Consider the following 25,564-nt stretch of genomic DNA (forward strand, 5'->3'; position numbering starts at 1 on the left):
GATCCTTGTATTAAAAAACAAACAATAACTCTGTGCTTGCAGGCTTATCCATTTGTCTGTCCTGGACGCGGAGCGAGGCAGAGCTGTCAATATCTTTATAATCTGCTGGCCATCCCCTCTGCTGACACATGTTCTATACATTAATCTGGATACATGATGTTCAGCAGCTGCTCTCCATCTCACTTCAATCTTTACTAAGTCACTGCTGGAGTGATGGAGAGATGAGAGGCCGCACCTGCCAAGAGCTTCAGATAGTGGCTGCTGCTGGGAGTACACTAATCTGAATAACAGCTTTTACTGGCTGAGAGTATGACGAGCTATTGACCCAGCGGCAGATTTAGCAACTCATTCCTAAAGCTTCTCTCTTTCCTGTACCCCCCCCCCCCTCCCCATACATCCCTCTGCCCCCCTCCCTCCCTCTCTCTCTCCCACATCCCATCCCCGTTATCTGTGCTGTGCAGTCCGCCTCCAGCTGATGTATGTATTGGCAGCTGTATCATTCCACCCTGCTGAGTTATTGAAATGTCTTTGCTACTTTTCCTGTATTAGGTTGTGGCTGACCTTGCGGCTGTGCCTGGGTCTTTCTGTGCGTGCATGGTATGGGACTCGTTAATTACTATTGATTGTGTTTTGATCTATTTTTGCGGCCCCCACCTCCCAGGGGGAAGCCAGCCAGGCAGGATGTTCTCGTCGTCCTCGTCCAGACACTCTCTGTTGTCCCCCTTGTCGTCCATGGAGCAGGGCGAGTCGGACGTGCTGGACATCAGCACCAAGGTGCAGTTGCACGGGGTGCTGTGGAAGAGACCCTTCGGACGCCCCAACGCCAAGTGGGCCCGCAGGTGAGGCCGAGGTCCAGTGGGGCTTCCCTGTCCGCTATATTCTGCTCTCTGTTCTGCATTGCTGATTTTCATTTTCGAACTTTAGGATTATAAGGATTATATGCGCCTTTTTATGTTCTAAGAAATTTCTACAAGCCTAGAAAATCTTTGGATAAACTCTAAAATCATAGTGGTCAAGCTGAAAACAAAGATACAAGATAGGCTACAAGGTTTTCACTTGACACAGTGACAATAGAATGTCTCTTTAAAAACACTTTACTTGATGGTGCATATGACGACTGACATGACACTGTCATAACCATGACATGACACCTGTCATGAACATGAAGGATGCTTTATGAATGTTTATGACTGTTGTCATTAAGTGTCATTCAGTAAATGATGTCATTGTTCATGCAATGTTGACGTTGGTTTAAGATGTCTTCGTTATGACAACTTGACACTGTCAATGTCTTTGTTATGACAACTTGACATTAACCAAGACACTGTAATTAATCTTAATGAAAAGTTCAAATTGTACCACTGTAGTTGAGGTCAAGGAAAACACTCATGACACAGTTATAAACTCATTTGACGGTGTAATTGCACTTAATGACATCTTAATGCCTGGCTGCTATTTCATGTTTATGACAGGTTATGTTGTCTTTGTTATGTCAAGTTGTCATAACGAAGACATTGACATGTTATGTTGTCTTGGTTAATGACAAGTTGTCATAACGAAGACATTGACACGTTATGTTGTCTTAGTTAATGTCAAGTTGTCATAACGAAGACATCTCAAACAATGTCAAGCATTAACAATGACATAATTTACCAAATGACACTTAATGACAACAGTCATAAACATTCATAACGCCTCCTTCATGTTCATGACAGGTGTCATGTCATGGTATCACAGTCGTCACTATGCACCCTTAAGTAAAGTGTTATTGTTGCTTTTAACCTACCTGGAATCCCAGATGGGTGGGTTTTCCTTCACAGGAGGTTACAATCAGGAGTTACAATGAGTGGCAGAAAGTTTAGCAATCACTTTAAAGTATTTGTAAGTCAATTTAGTATAGCCTACTGAAGTTGACTTGTTTACATGAAACTGTTTGAAATTGAAAATGAAAAACATTATTCTGCTGTACTAAGAGCACAAAAACTATTTCAACTGCTTCATAAACACTATTTGAAAACCTTCCAAAATTATTGACTAATTTACAACAAATCATGGTCATTTTTAAAGCACAGTAGGTAACTCAGTCCTTGGTTGACCACGGATAACAGATAGTGATGATGTCATCAGTGATGATGTCATGCCAATTATTTTGGTGGTTTCATCCTCGTTGTCAGGTATTTTGACTCTTGACTGTAAGAGGGCCAAGTCTTTCTTTATATATATATATATTTTATTTTCAACTTTTTATAGAACAACACACGAACAAGACAAACAGGCTCAGACACAGGAAAAGAAAGGAAAGGAAAAGTAGGCCAAAAACGGGTCCCACATAGTTGATAACCTTTTAAGCGAGTTGGTTCTCAGGAACCTGAGTCTCTCCATCTGTATAACAGAGATCATGACCATCAGCCACACATGAAAAGAAGGTGAAGAGGAGGACTTCCATTCCTTCAGAATGAGTCTTTTGGCAACAGTTGTCCCCAGTGTCAGAGATTGTTGCACTGCCGTAGGGAAGTTCAGAGAGGACTCCGAGGAGCCGAAGATGGCGAGTTCTGATTCCAGCTGAACGGTTGGGCCAAGTCTTCATTAAGAAGGTCCTCATGTTTTTCTCTGAAACAGATTCTGTTGAGAAGTTCTGCGTATGTTCTGTCGAGGCCTTGCGAATGATTCTGTTCCAGTGTTATACAGCTGAACAGAAAAGATTGAAGATATCGAAAACATCTTTAAACCTGCCAAACTTGGGTTGTTGAAAGAGTTTCCTCGAATTGGCTTGAGTTGCATGATGTCGCCTGGTTGCTACATGACACACGTGGTCCTGGGCCGAATTTGCCCTTGTATAAAAATGCTAACCTTGCAAGGCAGCTGGATTCACATGAGGTCATGAGATCACATCACACAACAAATCCATCTATGTGATGGTTATGTGAAAACAAACCATCTGGCAGTGTCGGGTTACCAAAATGCATCATCTGTCCAAGTTTTAGGAAATTAGACCAGTGATGTCGCAATATTACATTCACATTTAGCTATTTAACCTTTAAGTAAGTGCCTGCATTATGCCAATCAAGATTCATATTAATACCATAGTGAGTGATTAGATTACAAATAAGGAATTTTACTTAATGTAATTATGCAGCGCAGCGGTCACGCCAACAGCAGAAGATCGGGAGGTACCCTAGTCGTCGCAGAGCCGATTGTGCTCAGGGGGCATCACTGGGAGTGACAAAGTCCTTATTTGTGGGGGCTTTCAGGGATCATTGAAGAGGTGGATGGCAGTTGGGAAGAAACAGTGTAATCATTTGTAATGGTAACTGGATTTGTGTAACAATAATCTTAATTTTTTTATCTCATTTCAAAAACAGTTTAAAAGGTCGCTTTACAGATAAAAGAACAGCAAATGAATCACATAAAGCAATAGAAATATAAATAGGAATAAGAGAATAAAAGGAAAGGAGAATAAATGTGGTGCATTAATAAATTAATTAATAAAAAGTGTAGAAAGTTTTATGTAAATTAGACTGATTATAGGTAGTTAGGCTTAGTCTTTCAAAGTTAAATTTTGACCTAAAGGACCTCCTTCAGGCCAATCAGGAATTTGCTGTAATTCATTCAAAGATGCATCATCTCTCCAGGTTTTGTCCAAAGTTTTGTTCAAAGGAACTGATACATAAATTGTGAGGATGAAGATTATTTGAGGATAAGCTATAGGACGAATCAGCGTGACATCACGACAACAACAAAAACACTTCCGGGTGGCACTACAGCAGTTAACTAGTATGAGTTGTGCCAAACAAACATTAATATCTCAAAAACTATATGTCACAATGCTTTGTGTTATATTTCTGACTTTGTGAGTGAGAGCAGATGTAGCTCAAGGGTCTGGTGTATAAATATGTAGTGTTAAAGTTGTGTGAACTGTCGCAGTTTTGTGTGGATTTAGTAAAAAGTACAGCATGCTAGAGAGTGAGACACACTCAAGGCGGGTCCCATTATAAAGACTGGAAAAAGCATAAAACATCAACTGCAATTTCTCAAACAGTACAAAAGATCAATTAAAGCTGATTTAATTGGAAAGAGCGCTAAAAGTGCTGACTCATTTAAAGTTTAAATGGAGTGTCTAGCTTAAAGTATGAAGGAGCAGTTAGAGTTCAAAGAGGGTGTGGTTTCACATTGAGCTGCTGTTTAAAACGATGCGCAGTTGCCCCCAGAAGCTGCTGAAGCCACTTTGTTTTCAAACAACCCCTCGTATTGAGTTGAGTTTTGAGTCTGGACTGTTTTCCAATTCACAGTCAATGGCTGGGAGGTTTGAAGGGGGAAAAATCCTATACTGCCTCTTACAGGGAATTTCTTTTGTTGAATTATAAAGCTGTCATGTTCAAATATTGTATAACAAAGTGCATCAGCGGACTTAAGTGAACACCTAGAGTAGACCCAGCAATAACAAGCTACATTCAACAAGTTACCGGCTCATCAGATTCATATCCATTGATTCATTGATTCCTGTCTCACTGCTGGTTTTTCCGTCTTCCTCTGTACAGATTCTTCACCATCAAAGACGGCTTCTTGCTCTATTATGCAGAGAACGAGAAGAGATGCTTTGAGACTAATAGACACTTCAACATCCACCCCAAGGTGAGGCCACCCATCTCCTCTGAATCTATTTATCATCGCTGTCAGGCGGAAACTTTGTATCCCCAAATTTGGCCATTTTCTTTTCATTTCATAAATGGATTTAGTGGGTATACAAACATAACTTGTGAAAGTTTCAGGTACTTTGGACCAAGATGTTATATTACTGGTTATTACTATTAGACTATGTTAAAATGTGAATGTTTTTTCTTCCTTGTGAAAAATTGCTTTTTTGGATACAAGATTTCCGCCCAACACCGACAATATTTATGTATTATGTGTATATTATTATCCATGTATTTAATATAATAGTTACTGTAAATTTTTGCAAATGTTTAAATGTACCCATGCCTTGTCTGTCTTAACTTGTGCATTGTGTTTGTCCCGTTTAAACTTTACACTCTGATGAACACATGCATCAAAATGCACAGTGGGGTATAACAGTGGGGTAAAACTGCAAGAACAGCAATAACAACATTATGTATAGTACTTAAATTAACAAAGTGCTGTAAGATTGAGGGAACAAAAACTAAAATGGACTAATGTCCTATTATACACAGAAGCAAGTCTTGCTCTCCTGGGTCGATTATGGCTGACTCAGCAAAGCAGAAATAGGATAAGGGTCCTTTTGACTTCTATGTCTTCTTTGGGACAAAACACACGGGGTGTTACTTTTCAACACAGCATGTTAATGACATACATTTTTACCAAAAGGACAACGTTTCAACCTGGTGGCCTTTGTCAAGTCATTGTCATGACTTTTATTAAATTCATTGCATCGGAGCCAGAGTGTGCGGTTTCTATTCTTCCTATGGATTCTTCCCCGTCACCGGCACCTCGCTGAGATTTCATGGTGTGCATTCTCTCCATTTTTGACAAATGACATACATTTTAACACAGCATGTGTGTGTGTGTTTTTTTTGCAATTAAAATCTTTCAGAACACAGAAAGAAAAAACATACATACACTCCAAAATTACAACACAGTGCCACCAATTACAGAGCTTGGTCCCTATCGTTGCATCGGCGCTGTTTCTAGGCCGAACGCCTGGCGCAGCTCAAATCAGTGGGCGTGGACCAGCGCACTTGATATCGTGCTGGCGCTAGACGCAGCCTCAACCATTACAACCACGCCTTTTAAGCGTAAAATTATGCACCGTCATGCTCATTGGATAACTGCAATAAACGAATCGCACGCTTGCCTTTTTAGCTCCAATTCCAGTGATCCCGCAAAACCAGACGAAAGCCAAACGCTCTGCCCCCCCCCTCCCTTCATCCAGTCTGTCTGTCTGACTGCATTATAGGCTATTATTCCATATTATTATGCTTCTCAAACCAATCTAACTGCAGTTTCAATACTGCAAGCATGTAAATACGCTACACTATAGCAAGATCAAAGTGAAAATAATGTACTAAACGCATCAGCTAGAAAAATATAGCCTATTAGATTGGTGAAAGTTTGTCCAGAAAGATATCGTTTTCTCTCCCCTGCTGCAGGTAGAATGATCGATGCACATAAATATACCCTACATTATGTAAAGTCTTTGCATAAATGTGTTTTTATTGTAAAACTAAATGTCAAGTAGGGCCAAGTTATTGGAGCGGACATCACAGTATAGCACATCACAGAAGCGCGTTCCGCTGTCACTTATCTAAATCACGTTAAACCCACAAGGGGTATATATAGTAGGGCTGTGCCGATTCACTTATCTCCCGATTCGATACTATCACGATACTTTGGTGCCGATTCGATATATATTGCGATTCACGATTATTGCGATTCTACGATTATTGCGATTCGATATTACGATTTATTGCGATTTTTGTTTATTTTTTTCTTTTCTTTTTTCAGTTTGTTTGCTTTTTTACACTAGATTAGAACATGGGAAAAGTTGAATCATACACTAGAGACTGTATATTATATATCATGAGTAGGGCTGGGCGATATAGTTAAAAACAGGGGCGGACTGGGATCATAATTCAGGCCGGGCATTAGATACCAAGCAGGCCAGGCCGATATGGGCCAACGCGCGTGAAATTTGGGCCGTTTGAAGCCAGATTTGGGCCGTTTGAAGTCCAATTTTACAATGAGATGCACCCACTTTAACCCTGAAGTGTAATTATTACTTCAGACTAACTAATAAAGTAATAAAACCACTAGTAAACCAGTAGGCGGCGCCTAGCCTGCTGTTCAGTGAGTGGCCTGACTGCAAGCACCAAAAAAAAAAAAAAAAAAAAAAAAAAAAAAAAATTTTTTTTTTTTTTTTTTAAATTTGCGATTATCGATTCTGGAATAAAAGATCGATCCAAAAAATCGTGACATTAAAAATCGCGATACTTAGGTGAATCGATTTTTTCTCCCACTCCTAATATATAGGCTCAAGAGGACATATATGTTTCACATAGGGTGGTGTTTCATTTCGATGTTTTATTTGGTCCAATATTGAAATGTTCGACAATTGCAGGTTGTCTTACCATTACACATTATTTTAGATCTACCTTTTATATCTATTTCGGCTCATTTGGTTGCTATTTAGTAGCGAAATGGAGGACCCAATTGCATGCTGGGAGTGGACATTCACAGGCAGTAAACTTACAACTGCTATTTCCTATGGGAAGCTGGGTGCTGCTATGTGTTGTGTCTGTTTGAGCGAGGGAGTCAGAGAGAGAGAGAGAAGGGTGACTCAGAGGCAGAAGAGCACTGGCGCACTGAATAGGCCTGGTTTCAGAGAGAGACAGAGAAGGGTGACAGGGGAGAGGCACAAGTGCACTGGCGCACTGAATAGGCCTGGTTTTCAAAGGCGCAAAGCGCTAAATGTAGGCCAGGTGCGAAGATAGCACTACGCCGGTAGTTAGCGCCGACACGCCCACTTTGGCCCATTCTGGGACTGCGCCACGCCCATTCGGCCTAAAGCGCATTTGGCAGCCTAAAGCCATATTGATATCGTCCCAAAACAGGCGCAAGGCACGTTTTTTTGCGTTTAAGGCCCGTTTTAGCGCCGAAGGCTTGTGGGAGAATAGGGCCCCTAGCTTATGTGTCCAAATATATATATATATATATATATATATATATATATATATATATATATATATATATATATATATATATATATATACATATATGCGTGGGATCCCACACAAGGGAGAGAGACCGGCCGGGCGAATCACCCATCACCCCTAACCTCGTCAAGGTAGGCCAGAAACGGGTCCCAAATAGTTTGAAATCTCCCAGGTGAGTTGGTCCTCAAGAACCTGAGTCTCTCCATTCGTATAACAGAGATCATGTCCGCCAACCACAACTGAAAAGAGGGTGGAGAGGGGGACTTCCATTACTGCAGAATGAGTTTCTTGGCAACAATTGTCCCCTCTGTCAGAGATTGTTGCACAGCTGTAGGGAATTCTAGAGAGGATTCCGAGCAGCCGAAGATGGCGAGTTCTGCCTCCAGCTGAAGGGTTATTTTGTAGGCCTTAGAGTACCAGTCAAATATTTTGGCCCAGAATCCGGTCAGTAAAGGGCAGGACCAGAAGGCATGAGACAGAGTGCCCTCCGACACCTGACACCTGTCACACAGTGGTGAGACAGACGGGTAAATCTTGTGCAACTTCTGCTTAGAATAGTGAAGACGGTGAGTGACTTTAAATTGGATCAGCTGGTGTCTACTATTAACTGAGCCGAGTTGTATCACAGACAGACTCCTATCCCATATAATATCAGACAAGTCAATGCCAAGTTCCCCCTGCCACGCTTCTCTAATCCTCTCAGTAGAAGCCGTGGTGCAGTTAACACAGCATGTGTTATTAATATATCTTATGTTGAAATGTAACGGAATATGCAGATGTGTTCTTAAGAGTGTATTGTTGAAGAGAGCACATTGTGACCCATCCAGGTTATCACAGCACTGTTATTTCTACATGTGTTTCAGGGTGTCATTCCTCTGGGAGGATGTGTGGTGTCGGCCAACGACGACATGGGCATGCCCTTCGCCATGGTGATCAATCTGGAAGATTTCACTGTAAGAACATGATACTATCACTCCTCACTTCATCATTTCTTTTTATTTCAACTTTATTTGACCAGGTAGTCCCCACCAAAGTAAAATAACTAGTTTGGGCATGAAGTTGCAGACAAAAAACATGCAACAATGTGCAAATGATTAAAAAAAATGGCATCGCATATTGCATAAAAGTTAAGTGAAAGTCCAAATTCAAAAGTGCTTGAAAGGCAGGAGTCCAGCAGGATCTGGGCCTATTACAATTGTACTTATTTTTGAAGTATTAAGTTAGTACTTCAAAAATAAGTACAAATATAGCCGCAAGCGGCGATGCGGGGTCCAAGCTTCCGGTGACTTGGGGGGTATATGTCAGATAGTGCACATTTATTCAGACTTGGTATATGCACAAGTAAACAAAGTTTGGTTGAGATCCGGTGACCTGACGGTTTCCAAGCAGTACTAGTAGTAGTAGTAGTAGCAGTAGTAGTAATAGTGTTGGTAGTAGTGGGAGTGGTAGCAGTAGTAGCAGCAGAAGTACTAAGAATAGTAAATGGTAAATGGTAAATGGACTGCATTTATATAGCGCTTTTATCCAAAGCGCTTTACAATGTGCCTACATTCACCCATTCACACACCGAAGGCGGCCAGCTGCCACGCAGGGTGCTGGCACAGCCATCGGGAGCAATTTGGGGTTCAGTGTCTTGCCCAAGGACACTTCGACGTGCGGACTGGAGGAGCCGGGGAACGAACCACCAACCTTCTAAATAGTGGACAACCCATTCTACCTCCTGAGCCACAGCCGCCACTAGTAGCCAATAGTAGTAGTAGTAGTAGCAGCAGCAGCAGTAGTAGTGGTGGTGGTTGGCTGTTATAGCGCCACCATCTGGTAGATTGGTGTAATTTTTTCCTCTGAGTAGTGGGTGATGTCTTGAAACTTGAAGTAATACTTGGATAGAAAGCAGTTTTTGTGTACAATATCCCTTTAAGTATCTGGACAGAAAGTGGTATTTGGGTAGAACATACTGTCAATACGACAAGTACTTCTCTGGCTCTGCAGATACATATAACATGGTCTACAAAGTTAAATACAACAGTCTGGATAGCTCACTTGGTAAAGCACGTGACTTATGCTAACTAAAGACCATTGCCGCTCAAAGTTCAAACCCCACGTGGGATGAAAAACTTTCAACTTCAGACAGGTAAGTCAGTAACAGTAATTAAAACCCCACATGCTGCCTCCTTATTTTGCGGTGTTTCATGAACTTTTTCAATATCTTGGAAATGTTAGCTGGAGATTGCATGGCTGTGTTCAAGAACGTGTTTTGCAACAGGAGAGGTTAGTTCTTGTCTCATGATGGAGCTTTTGTGTTCTAAAATCAGAATTTTCAGTTGTCATTGTGTCTTTCCCACACACACATCAAACCATAGGGCGTAGTGGCGTCCACTACAGAAGGTTGATGGGGTTTATCCCTGAAATTGCTTTTGATGACTATAGCCAGCACCCTGCATTGCAGCTTGTCATGCAGTCCATTTACCATTAAGGACATGTCTGTATTACACACATAATCCACCACTTTACATTAAAAGTCTGCCCTGAATGGAGGTGTTTGAACTAATTGGTGTGGGTTGTGCTGTTACAATGGAAGTAAAGTAAAGGTAAAGTCCCACTGATTGTCACACAATGTGTGAAATTTGTTCTCCGCATTTGACCCATCCCCTGGGGGAGCGGTAGCGTGCGCCACGCTCGGGAATCATATGGTGATCTAACCCCCCAATTCCAACCCTTTGATGCTGAGTGCTAAGCAGGGAGGCAAATGGGTCTCATTTTTATAGTCTTTGCTATGACTCGGCCGGGGATCGAACTCACAACCTCCCAGTCTCAGGGCGGACATTCAGACCACAAGGCCACTGAGCTGGACACATGAGTGACAAGGATAATTCAGATTTAATTCTCTTTTTGGACCTTTCACATCTGAAGACACAATAATGTATTGGAATGTTTTTCCTTTCATATATCTGAAAGAAGGCTCCCAGCAAACACAATTACATCATGATGATGTTCTGATATCATCTTTCAGTGACGTCCAGGACTAGGCCAAATCACAGCCGATTTGGGGATCATTTAGACATCTACACAGGAATGTCAAGAGGACGTCGAAATATGACGTTACCATAAATAGGCATATTCAGTTATTCTGCTATGTACACAGTGTGTATTCAGCAGCGTTATACATAATTATATCCAGATTAACCTTTATTCTACATTTTCAAAAAATAAAACAGTTACCTGGCCGTGGTTTGAACCCAGGACCTCCAGCTTTGGTGTCTGCTACTTTACCCCTACACCATCCTTCCACAGCAATGACAAGGCACGGATATAACCTTATTATGGCATAAACTTGTTTTTATTCAAACGTGGGTGTCAAGTCTTTGTGGATCGGGCATTACTGTGTGACATCTAAACCAACTATGTATTATGCTACAGCAGATGCAGAACCCCAAAACACATTAACCCCACCCAAAATGCTACATTCCAACTTCCAGTAGTAGTAGTAGTAGTAGTAGTAATAGTAGCAGAAGTAGTAATAGTAGTAGTAGTAGTGTTGGTAGTAGTGGGAGTGGTAGCAGTAGTAGCAGCAGTAGTTGTAATTGACCGGTTAATGAGTTGTGGGCAATTTAGTGTTGGCGTGTGTTTCATTAAAAGTTTCGAGATTTATCATTTCAAAACGGTTTCACGTATCCAAAATCCTTTACTAACCTTAGGTCGGGGTAGTCCATAGATGACCCAGAAAAAGTTTTGTGTGATTTGGCCAAACAGTCTAGGAGGAGCTCGCAAAAGTAGGTTTTTGATCAAATTCAAAATGGCGGAAAATCTACCACACAGAAATGGGCGTGGCCTAGTGGGTTAGATACATGATGCTCCAGGGAAACCAGTAGATGTGGAATTTTGATTCTACAGCTCGCAGTTCAGAAGTTATGGACCGACAAACGTGAAATTGGCTGTTATAGCGCCACCATCTGGTGGATTGGTGTAATTTTTTTACTCTGAGTAGTGGGTGATGTCGTGAACCTGTGTGGAAAGTTTGGGTGATGGGGGGTGTATGGTTTCTGAGATCCACACACTTTTAGGGCAGGAAAAGAACAAAAGTAAATACACAAAAGTTTAAACATTTATAATTTCAAAACGGTTTCACGTATCCAAAATCCTTTAATAACTTTGGGTCGGGGTAGTCCATAGATGACCCAGAATAATTCCTATGTGATTTGGCCAAACGGTCTAGGAGGAGTTCGCAAAAGTAGGTTTTTGATAAAATTCAAAATGGCGGAAAATCTAGGCACACGCAAATGGGCGTGGCCTATATGGATAGATGCGTATTGATCCAGGGAATACAGCCGAAGTGGAATTTTGATTCTACGCCTCACGGTTCAGAAGATATGGACCATAACGCGAAATGGTCTGTTATAGCGCCACCATCTGGCCGATATGGGTAATTTTTTGTTTCTGAGTAGTGAGGCACATTTACAATCTATGTGCCCAGTCTGGCTATGCTGAGCCTTACAGTTTCTGCTGTACATACAGTTTTACCGGAGAAGAAGAAAAAAATAAATAATCGGAACAGATACAATAGGGATCCACGCACTTCGTGCTTGGACCCCTAATTACCCAACGTTACCCAAATCCTTCAACCTTTTCAGCCTTCTTCAAAATGGAGTGAATTTATCTGCACTCTGAGCCACAGGCTTATAGCAACATCTCTTTACTATCACGGCGATCACAAAGAAGGAAGTCCAGAGTCCATTGAAGGTCCTGACCCCATTATGGAAGAAGTGCTGATTGTGCAGCGATCTGTATTCTCCCCCCAGGGAACCGTGGTGCTGGCTGCTGACTCTGAGGAGGAGCAGACCCAGTGGGTGGAGATGCTGCAGGAGTCTGGGAAAGTGTGAGTACTTCCTTGACATAAGCTCTCCTTTTAGATGCTGCTTTTTGGAGGAGACTACACCCACCAGATATGAACCTGAAGGTATAAAAGTGAAAGAACAAGGCATCACACCTCCAATCCAGTTCACACGACAGCATCATTATGATGTCTGGCGATATCCATTCTGCAATCATCAAAGTTATCAGAATATTAATGGAGTTTGATGAGGGATGAAAGAGGATAGCAGGCTCTTCTTCTTCTTCTTCTTCTTCTTCTTCTTCTTCTTCTTCTTCTTCTTCTTCTTCTTCTTCTTCTTCTTCTTCTTCATAAATCACAATTTAGTTTAGAATCAGTGGGAACAACTGTTTACCTGCTCACAATGTTATAAATGTACAAATCATCCATTGGTTGTCTTTCTGTCTCCAATCTGCAGCACATGGAAGAACGCCCAGCTGGGTGAGGCCATGATAGAGAGTCTGGAGGCTCAGGGGCTGCAGCTGGCCAAGGAGAAGCAGGAGTACCTGGGTAAGAGAGGGGCTTTGAGAGGACGACAGGTGCATAAGTGACCTGCAGGAGTACCTGGGTAAGAGAGGGGGTTTGAGAGGACGATAGGTGCATAAATGACCTGACTGAACAAGGCGAGGCATGGTGTGTGACGTGGTTTTCTTTCTGCAGATAAGCTGATGGAGGAGACAGAGGAGCTGAGCCACCAAAGAGCACAGAGAGAGGTAAGCTGTCACACCTGAAGCCCTGTGCATTTTGACTGACAGAAACTAAAATAGGAACAATGGTATGGTCCTGGTGTTTGTTGTCATCGTCGTCGTCGTCGTGTGTGTGTGTGTGTGTGTGTGTGTGTGTGTGTGTGTGTGTGTGTGTGTGTGTGTGTGTGTGTGTGTGTGTGTGTGTGTGTGTGTGTGTGTGTGAGATGCAGTAGATATTTTTGTCCTTTGATGTGTTCACAAACATTCTATTCAAGACTTGCAGTTTACAAAGTGGCTGGCTTGTCCAAGTAAAATGGTGAAACAATTGGCAAACTTCTTTTGAGTATTTTTCCAATGTGCATATAGACAAACATGGAACTTCTCTTGAGTCTCTGCAGACTCAAGACTGTAGGTAGGCAAACAATATTTTTTGATATGATGTGAGTACTTTTGGTGGGATTTGACCCTTTTGATGCACAAAAACTACCAGCATTCAGCTCTTCCCCCAGAATTATATTCTTGTCAGGGTGAAAAAGCCTCTGAAAAAAATCGATCAGTCATGTGAGACTCAAACTCAGGGAGGACCGTTGTCTGATATGTTGCTTTGACCCAACTGTTTGTGTCTTTGCATAACATGGTGAACCCTGCAGGAGCTGGAGCGTCTGAACCAGGTGCTGGAGGAGGAGAAGGAGAAGTTTGAGGAGGTGGTGCTGGAGCTGAAGGCAGAGCAGGAGCAAATCAGACTGTAAGACTGAAATGTGAACTGAACCCCGCTCTACACTGAGCCTGGAAGCAGCAGGCTCCCAGAGTTTGTGTTGTGTGTTACTGCAGAGACAGGCTGTAAAATCAGGGGTTGTGTTGTGTGTTACTGCAGAGACAGGCTGTAAAAACAGGGTTTGTGTTGTGTGTTACTGCAGAGACAGGCTGTAAAAACAGGGTTTGTGTTGTGTGTTACTGCAGAGACAGGCTGTAAAAACAGGGTTTGTGTTGTGTGTTACTGCAGAGACAGGCTGTAAAAACAGGGTTTGTGTTGTGTGTTACTGCAGAGACAGGCTGTAAAAACAGGGTTTGTGTTGTGTGTTACTGCAGAGACAGGCTGTAAAAACAGGGTTTGTGTTGTGTGTTACTGCAGAGACCAGCTGTAAAAACAGGGTTTGTGTTGTGTGTTACTGCAGAGACAGGCTGTAAAAACAGGGTTTGTGTTGTGTGTTACTGCAGAGACAGGCTGTAAAAACAGGGTTTGTGTTGTGTGTTACTGCAGAGACAGGCTGTAAAAACAGGGTTTGTGTTGTGTGTTACTGCAGAGACAGGCTGTAAAAACAGGGTTTGTGTTGTGTGTTACTGCAGAGACAGGCTGTAAAAACAGAGTTTGTGTTGTCTGTTACTGCAGAGACCTGGATGGCACAGCTCAGTCCCTGAAAGGTGTGGAGACTGAGAAAGAGGAGCTGAGCAGCTTAACGGTGCTGCTTCAGAAATCCATTGAGGTATGAATAAAACAGTTTTGTAAGGGCAAATAAACAAGCAAATTAAAAGCTACTGTGTAACCAAGTGAATGTGAGTTCTCGTGAGTCCCAAGTGGCAGCGAGTAAGTTGGTTAAACTCACTCCCCGTTAACCAGCTCCGCCGAGGGAGCTAGCTCTCTCTCTTGTTGTGGGTAGCGTGCCGTGTACGCATTGCAAGCGGAAGAGTGGTGGATCGAATCCCACCCCTGGGCAAGCCCTTAACATGGGTTGCTGCCAGGAATGTCAACACAACGCAGGTTACACCGGCATATCCTCGTATGCAATTTCTTTATATAAACCTAAACTTTACAACTCTGCTGAAGACTCACTCTGTTCATGAATTTACATTGGAGTACGTCAGTGTGTGCAGACCAGTGTTTCTTCTCAGAATCACTTCATGGTGGCTACAAAGGCCTCTCACACATGATTCAGACCATACTGTTACAACTGTTGATGTAACGTTCCAATTAAATGTACGCTTAATAATAATAATAAACCCAATTTGCTATTACTTTAATAACATAATAATCCTGTTAACACAATACATTTCCCATTAATAAGGTTATAAAGGTTACCTACTGTTAACATAATATGACGAGCCTCCCACTCTCTTGGCCCTGTCAACGTTACTCTTAATGTAATTACACTATAATAATCATTATGTTAACAGAAAAAAGGTTATTACATTAATGATACTGTATGTGGAATTTGTTACATTAACAGGATTATTACAGAATTATCTGCTCATTAGTATTAAGTCAATGGTTTAGTATTTATAGGACGCTGTTGCATCAACAGTTATAAAATGCGACACCAAAATTCTGCACTGCAACCAATAGAGGTGAACTTCTAGGTCAGGATAGCTGTCTGACTCTGACAGACTGAGAGGTTCTGGACTCAGTGGTGCACACTGTGTGTATCTCCTCCAGGAGCTCTCTCAGGAGAAACGGAGAACTCTGGAAATGCTGGGGGTGAAGGAGCAGGAGGAGAAGGCGGAGGACGGGGAACTGCTGCAGGACCTGCACCACATCGAGGAGCAAATGAAGATCCTGCTAAGAGAAAAGGAGCAGGCTGACGACAAGTGGGTGATACAGGAGAGAGATACAGCAGAGTGATACAGGAGAGAGATATAGGCAAGAGATACAGGAGAGTGATACAGGAGAGAGATACAGGACAATACAGGAGAGTGATACAGGAGAGAGATACAGCAGAGTGATACAGGAGAGAGATACAGGAGAGCGATACAGCAGAGTGATACAGGACAATACAGGAGAGTGATACAGGAGAGAGATACAGGAGAGAGATACAGGTGAGTGATACAGGAGAGAGATACAGGAGAGCGATACAGGAGAGAGATACAGGAGAGCGATACAGGAGAGAGATACAGGAGAGCGATACAGGAGAGTGATACAGCAGAGTGATACAGGAGAGAGATACAGGAGAGAGATACAGGAGAGAGATACAGGAGAGTGATACAGCAGAGTGATGCAGGAGAGAGATACAGGAGAGCGATAAAGGAGAGTGATACAGGAGAGAGATACAGGAGAGAGATACAGGAAAAAGATACAGGAGAGAGATACAGCAGAGTGATACAGGAGAGAGATATAGGAGAGAAATACAGGAGAGTGATACAGGAGAGAGATACAGGAGATAGATACAGGACAGAGATATAGAATTTGAATTTGAAGGATGGCATGCTCCTGTATGGGTTGGGTTAAAATAATATGGAACTTATAAAGCTTATGAAAGCCTTTCAGAACCCGCTGGATAATGTAAAGCTAAAATCAAAGCTGTTTTTCTTACATGTTCACCAACAGCTACAATGATATCCTTGCACTGTATGTGTTTAAGTCATCATCAACTCACAAACTCCCCCCAACTGCCCGCTTTAAAAGGAAATGAGGGCTCAAATCTGTTCTCAGAGATGGCAGAGTAATGCAGGAGGCAGGTAGACTTGACACTTTAGTTTGGCCTCCAAATGGTCAGTGTGATCTGGCTTCCTCAGTGCTAATGGCAGAGAGGATGTGGAAATGTATATTGATCCTCAAACAAGCAGCCCATCGATCAGCACCAGTAAATAGGATATGATGCTATTGACTGCATAGCACTAATGTTCTGTTATGCAGCGCACAGTGTGAGAGACGCTCCTCACTCACTGGACGCCATCAGGCCTTTTTCCCGGATACTTTCTCTGTTTGACAGGAGTGTTGCTCTGTTTAAATCCTGTTAGCACACACTTCCTTTTGGTCACGCCCTGACTCGCAAATAGAGCTGGGTCATGTGGACAAAATGATGTTGTTGATATAAGGATATCTACTAACATGCAAAATATTCATGTTAGATATAGTCAAGTTGACGTTCATCACTTTGAACTGCACAGTCATATACCATGTGATAAAACTTTAATTTTCAAATAATATTCGCAAAATATGTTCCAGATCTCATTTTGTGAGAGATTGAATTAGTATTTGCTCTTTCAAAGGAATCATGTCACAGTGAAATAATGACATTATATTATCCTATTGAAAGACGCTAAACAATGGACAAAAGTGATGTTAGATAGAGATGCAATTAGCCTCTTGTAATGACATTGCAGGTGTGTGTGTGTGTGTGTGTGTGTGTGTGTGTGTGTGTGTGTGTGTGTGTGTGTGTGTGTGTGTGTGTGTGTGTGTGTGTGTAGGCTGAGGGTGAACGAGCAGCGAGCTAAAGTCCTACAGGAGGAGAGAGAGTTCTACTCATCTCAGGCGTGCACGCTGCAGCAGTCTCTCACTCAGCTAACTGTGGACAAGCAGCAGACTGAGGCAGAGCTCCAGGTACACAAGTCAATAGTAAATGTTGTCCCCAAGGGGGCAGTCTCAGGTGGTTGCATTGAAGCCAATGTGGAATTACCAAAAACTGCAGTTCCTTGAATGGCCACTTGAGGCTGGCTGCAAAAGCGAGTCATTCCCCATTCACCCCCATGTTAAAATGGCCGACTTTATAGCATACTGTAAATAAACATGTTTATAGCCTGGTTCAAAAAAACAGTTTTGACCTGTATAGCTAATTTCACCTTTCATGACAACTGTACGGGGGCAAATTTTTATATAACTCACCCGTTTAGAGTAAAATAGACGATGAAAAAGACGTTTTGGGCGTGATTGACAGTTTGCCTTTCCAGTGATCCCGCAACTCACAGATCACAGACCAATAGCAGGTGGTGCTCTGGCTCTGGGAAACCCCCTCTCTTCCACATATGGATACAAATACGTCACTTCTGGCAACAACAAAAAAGATGGCAGTGACCAAAAATGGCAAACCTGAGGCTTCAAAATGGGGGTCCACAAACCAATGGGTGACATGACGTCACACTCACTACGTCCATCTTTTTACAGTCTATGGTTGTCCCCCACCAGTGATATAGATCCACCCTTGGGTCAGTACCATTCATTGTCAATGGCACCCCTAGTGGCACAAAGTCAACGTTACAGTGTCACAGTTGAAGTCACACCCGAGTTCTGTGCGTTCCATTTAAACAGTAGGGAAACCAACCAGGGTTAGCTCTAGCCAATGTTAGCAATAACAGTTGATAAACAACGCATTTCACAATATTTTGCAGATACAAACACTGGAGCAACATGTCCACAGATAGAATAGACAGTACTGTCTGTATGAATGATGTGCTAATAAACAGTATTTTACTACAACTTTAAAGGGGACTTACCACCCAGATATGTAACAAAACGGCATGCTGCTTGATTTGAAAAGACCTATGGGAAAAACCAAGAAATTACGTATCCTCTTGTCTCACTAATACTCTTTGGCTGTGCTCAGGAAATCGACACCATTACAGTTTGCCCACTGCCTCGAAAATAATTTATATGAGACCTGCAATATTTTTATAAATATCAACAACTAGCCAACGCTGGTGGCCTGTATGGAAACAGCGTTGCTCAAAATGGTTGAAAGTTATATCAATTTGGCCATTCAGTGGCGAACTAGAAATTGAATTATTTTTCTCCCATGTGTGTGTATGTGGCTTGTCTAAACTATCGTTAGGAGAGCCTAGTGACGCAAGGCTGGTTGCTGCAGCACAGCACAATAGGACAAACCCCCCGCTCTGGGGTAACACAATGCGAGATTTCTCCACGTTATGCCCTTGTCCAGCTTGCCATATAGACCGCCATGAGGTCCCTTTTTGATTTTCGTTTCTCCCCTTTTCGTGATTCTTATCAAAAGTTGTGCAAAAGTTTTACTCTCGAGCGCAGAGCTGCAGCGGGGCGCAGAGCGTTCTCCCCCTCCCTCCTCCCAGACCCCGGCTGGCGAAACAGCCTCCTGCATGGGGCGCTCTGTAACCCTCACGGAGCAACAACAAACAAACACAGACAGAAATAGCTGGTGTGCGATTTTTCTGCACAATCAGTGTCTGAGATTGGGTACAGGATTGCGGGAATCCGCAATCCTGCCGCATCTGTTTGCGAAGGTGCGACTGGACAGGATGCTTTTCACAGACAGGGGCACAGCGTCAGTGAGGCTGCAGGAGCTGAGTAGCCTATAAGTCGGAGCGAGGTGAGTGTCACTTCACCATGCCTTCTCCGAGTCCTCCCCGTCGAAAGTGAAGCAGGAAAATACATTTTAGGCTGTAGGCTGCTTTAGTTTGGTTTCCCTCTTTTTTTTGTTTCTGTTTGACATCTGCTAGACTAGGTGCATGAGTGAAAAAGGGGCACAGAAGAGTCCTCCTCTCTCCGTCTGATTTTTCATCTCGAGCGCAGGGCAGCTCCCTCCTCCTCCTCCTCATACCCTGGCTGCTCAATCCATTCCAGTCTGTCCAAACTTAATACCGATCTAATCTCAGTATGAGATGCAGGGAAATATATTATAGTAGCCGATGTGTTTAGAGCAGCTTTGTCACGTTGTCACGTCGTAGACTCGTAGTATAGCTTTATATTTTACATGTGTGCTAAACTGCGATGAGATTTGTTTGCGGAAATGACGGCGGGGATGAAAGTCGCTGAGGAGGAGGAGGCTCACCACGGGCTCGGAGCTGCTGCAAACACACAATAACCCCTCCCTCCCTCCCTCCTCTCTCTGGCACAATCAAGTGGTTGAGTAGTTCTCAATGTGGGGCCAGGGGACCACCAGTGGTCCTTGAGAGGATTCCAGGATCCTCTGTTATCTCTCAATCTAATATAGGATATGGAATTCTGGACAAAATCATATCTAGGCTATATAAAAAAAAATAAAAAAAAATAAGATTTGCATCTGAGAGACCAAATCTCATCATATGGGGGTCCATTGCCACAATGTGAACTAAATTAGGGCTCCTTAGTATGAAAAAGGTTGGGAATGATTTACAGCAACACAATGCCATTTCCTTCCTTTTATGATTATAGTGGCGTTTATTGATAGTTTTGTGTTACATAGGAGTTGGTAGGAAAATAACAGGCGATTGTAATCAATTAACAGGTGATTAACAGGTCAAGTGACACAAACAGCCAATGAGCTGTGTGTATTGTAGCACCATATTGGTAGGAAAATGCTTGTGACATCATGGGAATAGGCTTGGAGTTGTGAGGAGCCGGGAAAGGGTACAGGGGGAGTAGGGGAGTAACTATTTTGAAATCCCATAGTCTTTGGGGACAACGTGACGTCAGGTTGTACCAAATCTCCCATTCATTTGAGGGCCCAAAAAAAAGCAGTGTTCCACCCATAGAGGGCACTTATGCGACTGAAAATGATACAAATGGTACAATGGCAACAGTTTGGTCTCAAATGTGGAAATTTTGACCAGAATTATTCACACACCACCCCCAAAGTCATATATATTGGTTAAAAGCTGAAAAAAGGTGTTTTGGGGGTAAGTTACACTTTAACTACTATCGAAGCGCGGACCTGCCATCTTGTATTTTGAGGTTGGGGCTGCTGAGGCTCCCCCGAGTTCGGCAGAGGAAATCCGAGGGTAGGTGACATCAAAGGGGTCGTTCCTGACCTTTGAACCGTGAAATCCCCAATTGAGAAGCAACATGTCTCCGCCTCTCAGCCTGGGTTTACATGGAGACAAAACATTGTTGGAAATAATGTTTTAGGTCTAATCTAAAACCGCAGTGTGATGGCTGCTGTTCAAACATGGTTTCTTATTTTGTCAATCTGAATTTATTGGAGAGTGTGTTTTACATGTAAAAAAACAAAGCATTACTTTTAAAAGGTTTGTAAAAAGTAAACCAAGTTTAATGAGCAAGGGATGTTCAAAAAGTTTAATTTTCACCTATAAGCCAAACTACAAGCTAACTACAAGTAAAATGCAAAACATTTTAGAATTTTAGACATGGTCAAATAAAACGTAGATTGTCTCAGTAAACAAAGTTTTTGTGTCTGTCTAAAACAAGCTTAAAAAAAAAGTTCTGACTTAATCTTTTACACAATTACTATATTTAATGGGAGCAAAAATAATCTCTCTATTTCTGTCTCACTATGAAAAACAAGTTTCATCGCTCTGATTCAATCCAGCCACAGGATCTGCTATAATGATCCCTTGTAGTCATAAGTGTGGTGAGGTTATGTCTGGAAACCTGTCTTGGATATGAGAGTAAAGGTGGGTGGGTGAGAGAGTGAGATGTTATAAGGTTATCCAGTGTGCTCGTCCTCCATTAAATCAGGTCCATGACGCCTTCAGAGGGCTCATCTGTAAATCCTCGGTCTCCTTTACTGTCTGACCAGCGGAGTCTGTTTAGCATGAGGAGGTGGATATCATATTCTACTTACTGGAACAAAAAAAATGCCATTCTCCTTTCCTTCCCTGATTGTCTGTATTAAATTACTCTCCTGCGTCCAGTGTTGGGCAAGTTACTTTCAAAATGTAATATACTACATATTACTAGTTACTTTCATTTGAAGGTAATACGTTACTTTACAATATTACTGTCTGTGTAGAGTAACTTGTTACATATTACACTACTTTTGCATTACTGTCACCAAAACAACAGCAGCAGCAGAATGACATCGCCACCCCGGAACCATCCCGAAATATAATTTCAACCGCCTTGAAGTCAGTGTAAACAATCCAAAATTCTAAATGTTATTCTTTTCCTTTGTTATTGTCATCTATAGTGGTTATTTGCATAAAAACACACAGTTTGATTAGGAAATGATTGTATCTTTATTTAAATATGAGGGGGCTGGTGGAGCAGCTCCGAGCCCGGTGCTGAGGAAAGGAGTGTGTCTGGTGTGAACGGTTAGGCGTGAGCTCACGTTCAGCATGAGTCAAGCATCAGTTCTGCCTATGGGGTGAACAAAGGCTTAGGTGCAATGTTGAGGTGCTTTGAGGCAGTTTGCTTGAGTATTTCAACAGTGCGAGCCGCTCCACTACATTTCAGAGGGAAATATCATACTTTATACTCCACTACATTTATCTGATGGCTGTAGCTATTAGTTACTTAGCAGCATGAGTTTTACTTTTACTGGATTATTTTTCCATTATGGTATTGCTTTTACTTAAGTACACAGCTAAAGGATTTGAGTACTTTTCCCACTGCTGGTTGATGGTATGTTTATTTATTATTATTATGGTTGTTTATGATGAAGTGGTGGTGTCCTGTGTGTCCAGGCAGAGATGGAGTCCCGTCTGGAGCTGGAGCGCACGCTGAAGCAGGCAGAGGAGGCCCTGCGGGACCTGGAGCAGGGCCTGAACACAGCAGAGCGCAGCAAGGAGAGAGACGAGAGGATGAGGGGGCATGTCAGCCAGCTGAGGCGTGAGTGCACCCCCTGCTGTCATACACCGGTCACACACAATATGGTGTTTTCTTTTGTATGGGAAGGATGGCAAGCCAAACTCCAGACAAAAATCTGGATGAGTAGAAGCTCTAAAGCCTTAGGAGATGATTTTGTCTGCAGTGACACTGCTGCTTTAGTTCACTGGGAGCGGTGTGAAATGTACCAGTGATCATATGGACTTGGAAAAGACCTTGAGTTTGGTGTGACATATTAGCACTACCGCCCAGTCAAACACATACACATTCTGATTGAATGTACTATGTTTTTCATTGTCTTATCTCATTAGCGTATGCTTAATTTCCCTCCGGGGACCAATGCAGCTTTCTATGCTACTCCATTGAAATTGGTTTTATAGACCAATATAAATAGTGAAGTTGATGCCTATTGTTTGTATGAATTTCTTTCTGCGTTGGGCTTTCCATCAAGGCAAAGGCCGGCTACTTTTAAAGAATCTAAATATAACATAAGATATAATATAAGATATAATATAATATTCGCCCCCAAGGAATGCTAATGTTGTATGTTTTGTCCTCACATTTGAAAAGGTCCAACCCAGTCTCACAATAAGTCAAAACGGCTTTAAAGTTGCATGAGCTACAAATAGAGTAAATCCAATGACAGGGCACAAAGCAAATGTTCACACCTAAACACGGTTTGAGTTTTTGATTATGGCAGGAGGAACCTGAACCTGCGCTGTGAATGTCCTATTATATTACTACAACCATATCTGCTTTGGTGGTCTGGAGCCAGGGATTCAGAGTAAAAACTATTTAAAATGAAATGCATTACTAGTCAAAAGTATGCACACAACTGATTGAATGTAGTGTACTATGCTCGTGCTCAAATGCATGACATTTTTTTAGACAAATATAAATATTGAAGTTGACGCCTATTTATGAATTTCTTTCCAAAGCCTTTGCCTTTCCATCAAGGGGTGCTTATTTTAAAGAATCTAAAATATAAGATAGTTGTGATTTAACACTTTTTTGGTCACTGAATAATTCCATTTGTGTTATTTCATAGTTTATGTCTAAATTGTGAAAAATAGTAAGAAATAAAGAAAAATGTTTGTCCAAACTTTTGACTTTTTACATACTCACAGAAATATGGTTAATGTACAAATGCCGTTTAACATAATATACAAACCGGTGCATAAACACATGTGCGACTGCCCTCTCCTGGTTCGAAGAGGTATTACATGTTCAAATTACCTCTGTGGTTTCCCTGATTGGACTCGTTTGCCACCAGGGGAAATGATAATAGAAGCACTTGGCAGTAATAAGTCAGGGTCCAGCGGGAGTCTGTGGCTTAATAAGTGCCTATTTTGGGCTCTATATGACATGAAAATGTTTTAGCATGACTGTAACAGAATGAGTGTCTTGGTGCATTGGTATTAAGTTAAGTTAAGTTAAGTTAAGTTATCCTTTATTTATCCCCATGGGGAAATTCATCCTCTGCATTTGACCCATCCTCTACTAGGAACCTTCCTACAACTAGGAGCAGTGGGCAGCCGTAGTGCAGCGCCCGGGGACCAACTCCAGTTCTTTTGCCAGTGCCTTGGTCAGGGGTACTGACAGGAGTATTAACCCTAACATACATGTATTTTGGTGGTGGGAGGAAACCGGAGCACCCGGAGAAAACCCACACGAACACGGGGAGAACATGCAAACTCCACACAGAAAGGACCTGGGACGGACCGGGGTTCGAACCCGGGACCTTCTTGCTGTGAGGCAACAGTGCTAACCATTGAGCCACCGTGCTGTCCAAATTATATGATAGGTGTTTTTGTGTGTTTTCAACCAGAATTCTTTGAGGAGTGCATCTGTGCAGCAGAGATTGAGGCGAAGCTCCCATCGATAATGAAGAATGCTGTGTATCTCCACAAAGCTGCTGCACGGCGTATCAAGAGCTGCCGAATCCAGAGAGCCTCCAGGCGCCACTGGTGTAAGCCTGTCCAGCAACATGCATGAATATTTTACGTTTGAATTCATTCATACTCTGTGGAAAACCTGTATAAAAACTTTTCAGTGAATTGTTTGCACTGAAACACGGTGCTATGAAAATATTACGTTTATATTGTTATTGTTGTTATCCTTATTGGTAACATAAGGGTCAGTAAATGATGGGTTAGTTATAAGCACTAACTAAACCTTCATTAACAGTTAACTAATGTGTCTAGTAATAATTTATTTACTAATGGTGTTCATAGGTATTAATTTATCCATTAATAGTTTTGAGTTAGGCCTAGTTAATGGTTAGGGTGAAGGCTAATGTTAGGGTTAGAGTTAATCATGCTTATTAAGCATTAACTAACCATTAATTTAGTGACCCTTATTGTAGTGTTACCTTCTTATTCTTAGTAGTACAATATGTGTATTTATCCTTTAGTTAATGAAGTCCCTGTTAAATGGTGTTTTATTATGTGGATGTCCCTCTACAGTGAAACACTCCAAGTCGTTTACTGTGTCCCGAGCTGACAGCGGCAGCATGGAGGAGCTGAGGGAGACGGCCCGGCGCCTGACCTCTGACAGTAGCTTCAGAGAGAGCGTGTACAAGATCATCAGCCGCAACCGCAAAGACCCCACCCACGCCACACAGGACTGACCAAGAGAAATGGTCCTTAGCTTTACCTCAGTGCATCCAGTATAACACCATGCGACATCTAGACACCTGCTCCCCATCCCTCTGGTAAAATAACTGAATGTATGGTTCAGATTTGTCTGGTAGATGGCATCTCCAGTTGTGTTCAGAACCGATGTAAAATCCAAAAGGGCTCAATCTAAATGAGATTTAATGGACACTGAATCAAACACTACAGCCTACAGCCCGAGTAACAGTATGGGTTTACAGCCTTTAAGTGACAGCATGGGTTTGCAGCCCCTGGGGGCCCTTATGGCATTTGACAACTTTGAGCTTTTTCTGATTTGATTTAGCAAAAGCAGTGAAACCTATGCTCAGAGAATAGCTGTTGTCCATAAAGCAGGGGTTCCCAACCTTTTTTGGCTTGTGACCCCACTTTGATGTCACAAAAATCTAGGGACCCCAGACATTCAAATGTCATTACAACATTGG

General features: G+C 42.2%; 1 protein-coding gene across 1 annotated transcript; it reads left to right on the forward strand.

Moving 5' to 3' along the window:
- Positions 1-681: 681 nt before the first annotated feature.
- plekhd1 (pleckstrin homology domain containing, family D (with coiled-coil domains) member 1) lies at positions 682-25,096 on the forward strand (the record flags this gene model as incomplete). The annotated part of the gene is made up of 13 exons (XM_083632965.1): positions 682-839; positions 4,539-4,632; positions 8,552-8,641; positions 12,485-12,561; positions 12,974-13,065; positions 13,216-13,268; positions 13,892-13,986; positions 14,632-14,725; positions 15,673-15,824; positions 17,424-17,556; positions 22,326-22,470; positions 24,296-24,436; positions 24,933-25,096. 13 exons carry the CDS (start codon positions 682-684, stop codon positions 25,094-25,096), a joined length of 1,488 nt encoding a protein of 495 aa, XP_083489091.1.
- Positions 25,097-25,564: the final 468 nt, after the last annotated feature.

This window comes from Poromitra crassiceps (assembly GCF_964638095.1).
Source record: "Poromitra crassiceps genome assembly, chromosome: 3".
Lineage (NCBI taxonomy): Eukaryota > Metazoa > Chordata > Actinopteri > Beryciformes > Melamphaidae > Poromitra > Poromitra crassiceps.